Here is an 11,392-nt window from a genome sequence, read left to right on the forward strand (position 1 = left end):
TCTCGTACGTTATACCTTCGCATAGTGCAAGCTGTAGAGCAACATGATAATTACTTTGAGCAGAAAAGAGAGAGAGTTGGACGTCTCGGGTTATCATCTTTGCAAAAGATTACTGCAGCATTTTTTATGCTTAGTTATGGAGTACCAGGTGATTTCATGGATCAATACATTCGTATTGGTGAAAGTATTGTCATAGAAAGCCATAGAAGATTTGTCACAACAGTTGTTGATGTGTTTGGAGAGGAGTATCTGAGATCCCCTAATGAGAATGACACAAGTAGATTACTTGCAATCGGGCAGCAGAGGGGCTTTCCTGGAATGCTTGGGAGCTTGTGAGACCTACTCCACCTGAAGTTCGTAATCATACACGGGAGTTCCATGAATTCCTACAAGCTCATCACAATATCACAAACAGGCAAATCCACGTCCAACTTCAGCAAGATCTTATCGAGCACCTTTGGCAGCATCACTCGGACATGTACCAGTACTGAACCTTCATATCCCTGTAGTCTTGTACCATCTATTTTTACCAGTAGAGTACCTTCTATTTTATCAGTCATGTACCCTTCAATCATGTATCAGTCAAATAAACATCCATTTTTTCTAGGAAAACAAAAAAACATTATTCTACCACTTGTATTTGGCATCACAGGCACAAATTTACACACACATTCTAAATCCAAATTGCACATTACATTTCAAACTGGTTCACAAGTCCAAATTCACCACATTGCTCGAGAGTCTGACTTCAGCAAGTCTTACATGCTAAGTAAGTAAGTTCAAGAGGCAAAACTTCACCAAGTCTAGCCGCTTACATGCCAACTAAATAACTTTTCATAGTGTACACACAAAAGATAAATAAACACGATGCTTCTAGTTGCCACCACCACAACGTGAGCAATGATATCATTCTGCAATGTCTTATAAAATATCTTTTGTCCCTCACTCATACCATTAAGATCCATGTTCATAACTTTCTCATCATCTTCTCTCTGTTTCAACTCTATTTCTCGTTGCATTAAATCCAGCTTCCTATACGCTATTTGTTGCTTGATTTCAAGCCTTCTAGTTTCTAACGCAAGCCTCTCATCATTACGTTCTTTTTTCTTAATCTCCCTCATCTGTTCGGCCTTTTCTCTCTTTGTCCATAATTTTTCCATTGCCTCCATGTAAAGGCCTTCTCCTTGAGAGTTAGGATTTTTACCTCTGTGTGCTTTCTCCTTCTTCTTACCATCTAGCCTTCCTTTCCTTGGTGATGTATGACTTGGTCCGTCCTCTTCATCAGCATACTTACTTTCATGAGTTCCAGGTGTACATTACCCTGGACTTGTGGTTGAGGAAGTCTTTTGTTTTTTCTGAGAGCTTTGAGAGGTCTCACAACCTAGATCAGCCCACTTCTGCTCATGCTGCAGCTTATTCCAGCAGTGCATGAAAATAAATGGTTTCCCCTCCGGATCTTTTTCCTGGTACAATTCCTTTGCCCGTTCTATCTGTACAAAAAACATGTGTTGGTTACCATGCACAAAAGATATACATTTCCGATCAATTAACAGAATTAAACAACTTACCTTATCTTGCTATGTCAGCCCACTTTCTCTTATGTTCTGAACTTGAGTATACCATCCACAAAATCTATTAACACTTTTATGGATGATACCCCAACGGTGAGAGAGAGAACTGATATTACGCTCGGACTCAAAAGTCTTGTGCTCATGATAATAATCATGAATTCACTTCCAATAAGTACTACAGAGTTTGATCAGTGCCTTGAACTGGATTCAAGCTAATTTCTAGCCATGTTTTCACCAACATAGTGTCTTTCTGGGGAATGAAATTTCTAGTCCTCTTCTTACTTGGTTTCATGGGGGAGTACAATGTTTACAAACTTGTTCAACATGTGTTTCAACTTGAAAGTCATCAAAACACAGATCATTGTTGTCCCCATTGCTAGAGAGCAAATCAACCCAACTCTCTATTTGTTCTTCCTGGATATAGGAATTGACTATATTAACAAATTAACCACAACCTTTTCATTAAAAAAAAGAATCAAGCACAAGCCAAAATTGATTAAATAATGCCAGTCTTTACTTCTGACCACACTCTAAATCTTACGCTCACCGCACTTGCTCTCTCTGTCTTCACTTTGCAGCGCTCCCTCTCTCTCTCTGTCTTCACTCTGCAACCCACGGCACCAACGCACGACGCCGCACAGCAGCGCACGGCAGCAGCGGCACAGCAGGGCCGTGAGCAGCGCACAACAGTAGGGGGTGCACAGCAGCAGTGGCACATAGGGATGAAAACGGTGCGGATATTTTCCGACCGTATTCGAAACCGAATCCGTTTAGAGGGGTTGAGATCTGTCCGTATCCGAGTCCGGATATCCAACATCCGATACCGTATCCGTATCCGAATACTCAAATCGCATATTTATGATGTCGATATCTAATCGTATCCTATCCGACATAGTTGACACTATCCGTATTCGAATCCGAATCCGAACAGAAATATGAAAACAAATGTAATATCGGTGATATCCGTCCGTATCTGATCCGTTTTCATCCCTAGTGGCACAGCAGGGCCACGAGTAGCGCACAGCAGCAGGGGCGCGACCTTGTTAGCCAGCGGAGGGCGACGCTTATCAGGGGCGCAGCAGCAGCCCAAGGCGGCCCAACACAGGCGGCCGGCAAGTGGCGGCGGCCACGCCGCCCAGATCTACGAGGTATATTTCGTATCCCCGTCTCCCATCCATCTAGAAGCTGAGAAAGCAGCCATGGATGCCACAATAACGAGAAGAGGGGAACAGGGATGTACCAGCTCGGAGATCTCCGCGGTGGCGCGGGAAGATGGCCGTCTGCCCGCTCGGTGGATGAGGCTCGGGATGAGAGTCGCTCAAATGTGGGGGACGAGGAGAGAGGAACGAGGGATCCTCATCCGTCAGGGTTCAGATAGGAGACCGGTTGGAGAAGTTTTTTTTTACGTTTTAGACCTCAAAATGAGATGAGGGATGTGATAGGATGTTGGCTGGAGTTGCCCTAACATGCTGGATTTGTTCCTTCCAAAAGACTATTTGCGTGGAAATTGGTTTTATCGTCCTTTTCTCAGTAAAAAAAATATTCTTTCCACAGCCTAATAATGTTTTCAAATTTCACTTGGGGGTAGTTCACAAACAAAAAATTAATAAAACAAAATAGACGACAACAACCTACTAGACTCTGTTTTCTCTTAACACTGGCTGATCGGTGGAACTTTTTATTTGATAACTCGACGATATTGATAATTGGCTCTTAAGCAGCCATGAAAGTTAGAAAGGGTTTGTTTAGTCGCTGTGTAGCTTTACATTGCGTTAGCTAAAATCGAGCACCAATTTGTGGCAATCATTCTATCTTCTCGTGGTAACCGGGCGCCCCAAAGATAGGCATCAGTTTGCAGGCTGCCAATGTTGCAGTCAGTGATGTCCTGTCTGATATGAAGACTTTGCCGTTCCTTCTTTTCCAAATGTGGCAACAGCATAGAAGAAGGAAGGTGTTGAAGTGTTTCCCTAATCCCTGGTATGTGGTCATGCGGCGAAATCTCCTTGATTGCTTGCACCGGCCAATCTGCTCGTGTGGGGATCTGTAGCGCATTCCAGAACTGTTGGGCGCTTGGGCATCCAAACAGGATGTGAGCAGACGTCTCTTCTGGCGCTTGGCAAACTTAACAGATGGTGCTGTCAACGATGTTTTACTTCTAGTGTTGTTCTGCACTGGATTCTTTCCTGAGACAGCAGCCATGCAAAAAACTTTACCCGTTTGTGAAACATGGAAATCAAGCAACATTTTTAACACAGAAGTGGATAAGCACAAACTTTGAAACCCCACACACACCCATTTTAATTCATATGAAATTGAGGCGGGCTAGCGCCCGGACGGACGCGCGCGCGGGGCTCGCGCCGCCCGAATGTCGCCCATGCCGTCCGACCCCACGAGGGGACCGCTCTCACCCCCTCCACTTCCTATGCCCGGATGTCTGCGCCTACTCGGCGGTACTCCAGCAGCTGCAGTAGGCGGGTGGTGGGTCTCTAGCAGCAAACACCCGATCTATTCTTGAAACATCGAGATAAAACATTTACAACATGCGTCTAAAGACAGATGAAACATTTAAAACATGCATCTTAAACACTTACAAAAAACGCATAAAAACACTTGAAAAAAGTCATTGCAAAACATATACAACATCCAAATAAAAACACTTACAACATATGTGTGAAACATATGCAACATCCAAATAAACACACTTGCAACGTAATCTAAAAAAACAGATGAAACATATGAAACAAATGCTTGCAACATACGTGTACAACCATTGCAACATGTGCAACGTCCCAATTCACTTTTGTAACATCCATATGAAACACTTACGACATACATCTGAAACACTTAAAATATACGCTTGCAACATGAGGTTTAACACAATATCTCCTTACTGCTTGAGAGAATGGAGGCTCGCCGACGTGTGGAGTTCACCAGTGTAGAGCTCGCCGGTGGCGCGGAGCTCGCCGCTCTGGTTTAGAAGGCCGCGGCAGGTTCGGTGGAGAAGGGCGCGGCGGGTGGAGCACGAGCTGTGTGCAGTGTGAGGTCCGTTCCGAGCTGTGCGTGGACGAGTTCTATCCTGGCCGTTATGAGGTGCGTGCTGGCAAGTTCCGCCCCAGCCACGGTGAGCTGGGCAGACGGAGCGCGAGATATGCGCGGACGGGCTCTGTCTAGGCTACCGTGAGCTGCACGGGGGCAAGCTCCACCCTGACTGTGGCGAGATGGGCAGCCTCCGCCCTGGCCGAGATGAGCGCGGCCGGCCGCGGTGAGCACAGGATGAGCGCGGCCGAGCTCAGCTGCGGTGTTTTTCTTTTAGAAACTGCGGAGAAGAGCGGATAAGAGACGGTCATTTGGGCCGGAGCCGCGGTCCACCAGCGGGAGGGCGGACGCCCTATTCCAAGAATGACATGAAATTTATGGCAAGCAAAAACGACCACCTACATTCACAACTGGGAAATCTCTTGTTTAAGGACCAGAGCCAGCAAAAGGTGTAAACACAACCCAACACGTTGCGGCTTGCAAATTGGAATCGAACTATCGAAGAGGTGAGCCACATCTGGACAACCAAGTTACCTACAACTTATATTGACAACCACATCGGGCCACATAAATGCAAGCACAATTGCACTAGCGCAAAAACTTATATTGAGATTTTTGGCAGCGAGTACCCAATTACAAGATAATTATTAAACGAAAACCTATATATGGTTCCTAACTTATATATCTTCTCCTATAAGCAATGGTGCAGGTGCAAGCAGGCAAGCAGCTATTAGTTTTCGGTGCTGTTTGTGCCCAGATGGCTGACTGCACCTGATACCCCGATCCCATATAAGGGGTCATATCAGAAAGGGAACTAATGTAACATGCAGTCAGAAAAACATTAGCGAAGGCCAGGGTAGATTAGATTGTCAGGTACAGGAGCAGCTGCAAGAAAATTTCATGTGGATGGTGAACAAATAGAAGAAGTCTTTAAAGCCTTTGGACATAAAAATTTAACAGAACAAGGTTGGATTGTTTAACATCTTTACATGCAATAGAAATTTGATTTCATAAATTATGACTCCAGGGGAAAAAAATGGTTTGATGTGAAGTTGTGCATCATTGCCAACTCGAAGAAGCACATTCTGTCAATAGAAGAGATGAAAAGATTTTTTGAGATATACAAGTACTAAATCACAGGCGCGGCTCAGTCAATAAACAGAGAACAAGCCTTAGTCAAAGAATATGTAACACCATAAATGCCAAAAGCTCTGCTCTCTATTAAGCCTATACAAGATTGGCAACATATGTTAAATGAGCAAATGACTCAAGAAGTGTGCTTCTGATAAAATATATAGTACAATGACATTGCCTTAAAGCACACCTCTAATAAATTCACTGCATATGTTCTGCATCATCAGCATCAACATGTCCGCAAGGATGAACCTACAACAGTGAATTTAAATGCTTGAGTCTGGGATGAAGACTGAAAAGAAACTATACAGACAAGAACAGTACCTCATCCTGTTTGATCAAATGAGCATACCCAATGACGTGAGCTGCAATTCCTGGAGTCTCGGTACATAAGGGAAACTTGACCTGGGTAGGAAAAAGGCATATGTTGCACTCAAAGCAAATGCTGTCCGAGGTGTTAGGAATATGTATGACCCTTAAGTTAGAGCCTTCAGTTCCACCATTTACCATAGGTTTGACTGTCTCCACGAGTGGACTTTCATTCAGTTGTACTATGCAATGTAAACAAACATATGGCGCACCATTACACTATGCATGACATATAATTATATCGCTCTCTACGGTGTAGTAATAACATAGCAAGGTTTGATCAACTGAGAAGAAGAAACACAAACAAAGTACATCACGAAGATCATAACCACAATAATGGGCAAATATAATCAGCACCAAGGACAGGTAAGTGAACTCACAAAGCCAACCTTGAGTTTATCTGCATAGCATCATAGTTATTGCTTGGCACCAACACAGCAACTTTAAAGAATTATAAGCAGAACGCGGTGTTGACCATCAGTCACAATTAATTCTCTATCACACTTTTTTTGTCCAACTCTATTAATCTCAATTGGTAAGTACTATGTGTGGCAATGACCACCAGGTTCACATGCAAATCACAAGGTGTAATGTTGCAGCCACACTTATTATAGCAAGGAACAAGGACATGATGTGAACATATATAATATATTTATATGGAATAGCAGTAAACTTCAGTATCCACCACATTGGGATTGTAGGATCCATGTTCACCAATAATCCCCACAAGAGCACTTACCATCTTTGAAATGGTGGAACCTCTTATTGTCCCTCACAATGAGCTCTCTCCCTACGATCCTCGACATAATTTTGATGGCATTGTGGCAGTCACCGCAGATCCTGAGGTTCTTAATGATGCGAAGCGGAGTCCTTGCTGGGGTGCTAATCAGACCATATGCAATTGCCAGCCTCTCACTATGGTACAGCAATGCCTGCTCCTTTGCCTCCTGATCAATGTCATGGAGCACATACCTTGTGTCTGGGACATATCTCTGCTCATTCACCACCTTCCTTTCAATCTTGGGTGGCAATCGGTACTCCACCAGCCTGTTCCTCCCATCAAGCATGTTAATCCCCAGACGCCTCTTTGGAGGTGGGGTTGAGAGCTTCTTAGGATTTGCCTTGGATGGATCAAGTGACACCAATAGCTCCTCTGCCCGGTCCTCAAGATCAATGTCACCATTCATCCGTGCCAGGTTCAAAACTGATTCCCATACCATGGCATTGGGCTCAAAAGGCAGCTTCTCAATGTACTCCAGGGCCTCGTTGAGATGCCCCGACTTCCCCAACACCTCAATGATCCCAACATAGTGCTCCACACCAGGCTCGATGCCATGGTCTCTGGACATGGCATCGAAGTAAAGGAACGCTTCCTCAATAGCCTCAGAGTTGGCACAAGCATTGAGCACAAGCACATAGGTATGGCTGGTCAGCGCCAAGCATTCCTTCATCAGTTCGAACAGCCGCAGTGCCTCGTCCCCAAGACCGTTGATCGAGTACCCATCGATCATGATGTGCCACGAGTCCATGTCCCGGTCAGGCATATTGTCAAACGTCCTGCGGGCGTGGGGCATGGCAGCACACTTCGCGTACATCTCGAGCAGCTTGTTGTTGACCCGGAGATCCCCGCGGAAGGGCGAACGGAGGAAGAAGTCGTGCACCTTCCTGAGCTCCTCGATCAGCTTCGGGTTGGAGCAGGCGGCGGCGAGCTCGTAGAAGGCGGGCGCGTCGGCACGCGCCCCCTTGGCGAGAAGCTCCACTGCGTCCTTGACCCGTCCCTCTCGGCACAGTACTATCAGCTCACCAGGCCCTGCAACAGGTTCAGCCGGCGGCGGCAGGGTCGCGTGCTGCTGCAGGGGCGGGGGCTCGTAGCCGTGGCGTGGCGGTGGCACCGGCTGCTGCGTGGGTGGAGACCTGTAGGTTTGCCGCGGCTCCTGCTGCTGGTAGTTTCTCGGCGGCGGGGGAGAGGGATGTCCCTGCGAGGACCATTGTGGAGGGGGGGCATCGGGACAAGGGTTCCGTGGGGGCGCCCAATGCTGCTGCTGGGCCTGATGGACATGGTTGGGGGCGGCGGCAGGGTAGGGGGAATGGTGGTAGGCGTGAGAAGATTGGGAAGAGGAGAGGGGGCGGGGGAGTAGGAGGTGGAGGAGGGAGCGGGACCTGGCGGAGGAGAAGGCGAGGAAGCGGAGCGAGCGCAGGTGGCTGCCGGCCATGGCGATTGCCGATTGGCGAGGGTTTCTCGTTGGGATCTCTGGAGAAGGCTGGGGGTTTAGACTCCGGGGCGGGAGAGACGGTAAGTAGGGAGATGATGTGTTTGGTTGGAAGTATATGTTTGAGAAGTTTAATAGAGAGAGAAACTATGTTTTCTTGTGTATATAACTTTAACTTTAATATCGTTAGAGCAATACATATTATTATAATACAAAAATAATATAAATAAAATTTTTAATAAATTAATATTATAAAATACAAATAATGTTACTATTTATAATAAATAAATGAATATAGAATAAAATATATTCAAGGTATTTCGGCCACAACTATTACCGAATGACCAATAGAAAATAGAAACAATAGTACCTATTTAAATATTAAATAATGGTGTCATCTCGGTCATCAAAGAGCTACAACAGAGAAATAAAGAAGAAAAACTACCGACGCGACAGCTCTAACCTAGGCAAACACCGTGCGCTGCACCAGGCACTCGTTTTCGATCGCCTGGCTCAGGCCACCCTTGCCTGGCCCAGTTAGCTATCCAGGGCCCTATCCAAATACAGCACAAGCAGCATCTTGGCAGTTGTTGACCTAGGCAAGTTTAGTTCAGGCCACAAACCAAACAAGCCCCTAGTCCCTCGTTTCCTCCTCCCTCCTATGCTTGCGCCTCGTGTCTACTCCGACGCGCGGCTATGGCTGCCTCCCTGATCGGCAGCGATGCGCTCCCCCACCTCGGTGGCCTCCTCCCTACCCCGGTGGCACCCCTCCGTACACCCTGGTGTCATTACCCACCGGGAGCGTCCAACGTCCGCGGATCCGGTGGCCCTCTCTCCCACCCCAACAAGATCCATGGAGGTGGCACAACGGTGTTGCAGGGGAGTGGGCGGTTCTATCCCACCCAGACGCGGCACCTCCTCCACCCCTGGCGACACCCTCACTCACCCTGGCGACTGAGCTCATCCTCACCCCACCATCGAAATCGACCAAAGTCTTCCCCTCCCTATGTTATATATGTATGTTTCAAGCGTTTTAGATGAATGATGTATTTATTTCATATGGATGTTGTAAAAGTAGATTGAGGGATGTTGCACATGTTGCATATGCGTCGGTGCGGGACCCATGTGATACCCCGCAAGGAAGGAAGAAGACCTAGTCTAATTAGGATTCTTCTCCTGTAATCTTAGTAGCAGTATTACTCTGTAATTCTACTAGAAACTCTCATTGTAAACCGACTAGGACTCTAGTCTTCTGACTATATAAAGGAGGGCAGGACTCCTAGGATAGGGGGTTCGATAGAATAATTGTACAACACAACACTTTATAATCAATCCAACGCAAAGGCTAACGCCGACTGGACGTAGGGCTATTACTCGATCTACGATCGAGGGCCCGAACCAGGATAAATTGACTGTCTCTTGCGTTAACCATCGAAGTTCCGCATACGCTGAAGCCCGAACAATACTGCCCCGGGTACCCCCATGGCAGGCTATCGGTGGTCAAACATCGACAGCTGGCGTGCCAGGTAGGGGCTTTCGACGACTTTGCATCCGAGAGCTCGATGGACCTCGACAACATGATCTTCTCGAAGGGATCAACCTTCATCTTCGGTTCATGGATCTGCGAGGCAGGCGACGATGGCAAGCTCCAAGGCCATCTCCTTGAAGATTCAGATCATCATCAAGACTATTCTATTTCGACGATAACAATAGATCAGCTTACCAGAAGATTTGCGCAGCTCGTAATGTCCAATCCAACTCGGATTCCACGACTTCACGCATCCGATTCAAACTCAAGTTCTGCTTCCGAGACAAAGTCTTGTCCGAGTTCTTTCAGAAAACCGAGTTCTTTTCTGACAAAGCTCTAGAACATGACACCAACCTATCAAGAATACTACTCGGAGTACACTCAGAATACTTCAAAGAAGTCGGGTCCTCTTCCATTCGGACTCCACAACGTGGCAACATCCTATCAGACATGGCGTGAAGGATCCACCTATCCAGTGCTTAGAATGCCACTAAAAGGAGCCCAAAAAGGTCTTGTTTTAACCATAACATCTCAAGACTGCATCGTTCACTAGCCAGGCACCGTTCCTGAGGATGATGGCACCCAACTAGTCGACGATACTACAACAACAACTCTACCATACCAAGAAGGAGATTCAATCTATGACCTCGAAACCTCTACTGAAGTTATCAATAGCTCTGGCAGTACGGAAATCAACGACGATGAAAGAACAACTCACACTAGAGAAGTATTCATGATTCGTCGTCCTCGATCACCATTGATCCCCCCAGAAGTACCCGACGTGAGGTCTTCAGATGAGTCCGAATCCAACATATCACTATTTATCCAAGGGCACGATGGTGAGACTGAAGGTCAGAGGCAAGCGAGAGAAAGAAAGAACAAATTGAAACAAGGATGTCAACGCCGTGCTAAACAGAGAAAGGACACTTGGATCAAATATGAATCAGACCTAGCCGAGTATAATAGAAAGAAATCAGAACGAGAGGTCGAGGAAGGATGAGCAGCGAATACACCCTATGATAAGATCCGAGAAGCTCTAGAAGAACTCAGGGCGACGTCATATCCTAATGAAAAACAAGAACAGCTCCGAGACTTTCTCTGATCAACAGTCTTTAGGACAAATGACGGAAGGGCAACATCTCATGAATAGGAAGATCAAAATCAAAGGAAGTCCGCTTTCAAAAGACTTGGACCAAGTGGAAGTCACAACGGAGAGAGCCGAAGAAATCACAGTCAAAACAACCGAGTCGAGCAACTAAGAAAGGCTAGAAGTAGAGCACCTACTTGAACTGCCACACAGAACTACTCTTACCAAGATGACAGTTGACAAGAAGGGGGTGCAAAATCATAATATATAGAAGCCAGAACGCATGATAGATTCCCCTATTTTGCAAACATACTTGCTTCAATATAACTACCTCACAAGTTCAAACCGTCCATCCACTCCAAGTACGATGGCAAGACCGAACCAAAGTAATGGCTCAGGATTTACTCACAATCGATCGAATTAGCCAGAGGAGACGATGACATCAAAACCTTGTTCT

General features: G+C 46.2%; 1 protein-coding gene across 2 annotated transcripts; it reads right to left on the bottom strand.

The window, feature by feature from the left end:
- Window positions 1-5,832: 5,832 nt before the first annotated feature.
- On the bottom strand, window positions 5,833-8,401 carry LOC136458067 (pentatricopeptide repeat-containing protein At2g15690, mitochondrial-like). Of its 2 annotated transcripts, none has more exons than XM_066458073.1 (3): window positions 6,850-8,401; window positions 6,066-6,292; window positions 5,833-5,993 (listed from the first exon to the last, which is right to left on the bottom strand). In XM_066458073.1, exons 1-3 carry the CDS (start codon window positions 8,321-8,323, stop codon window positions 5,943-5,945), a joined length of 1,752 nt encoding a protein of 583 aa, XP_066314170.1. In that variant the 5' UTR covers window positions 8,324-8,401; the 3' UTR covers window positions 5,833-5,942. The 2 variants fall into 2 exon arrangements, with proteins under 2 accessions (XP_066314170.1, XP_066314171.1); XM_066458074.1 differs by having other exon boundaries at window positions 5,904-5,993; window positions 6,066-6,146.
- Between the last annotated feature and the right edge of the window lie 2,991 nt (window positions 8,402-11,392).

Source organism: Miscanthus floridulus, chromosome 6 (assembly GCF_019320115.1).
Source record: "Miscanthus floridulus cultivar M001 chromosome 6, ASM1932011v1, whole genome shotgun sequence".
In the NCBI taxonomy this organism is placed as follows: Eukaryota; Viridiplantae; Streptophyta; class Magnoliopsida; order Poales; family Poaceae; genus Miscanthus; species Miscanthus floridulus.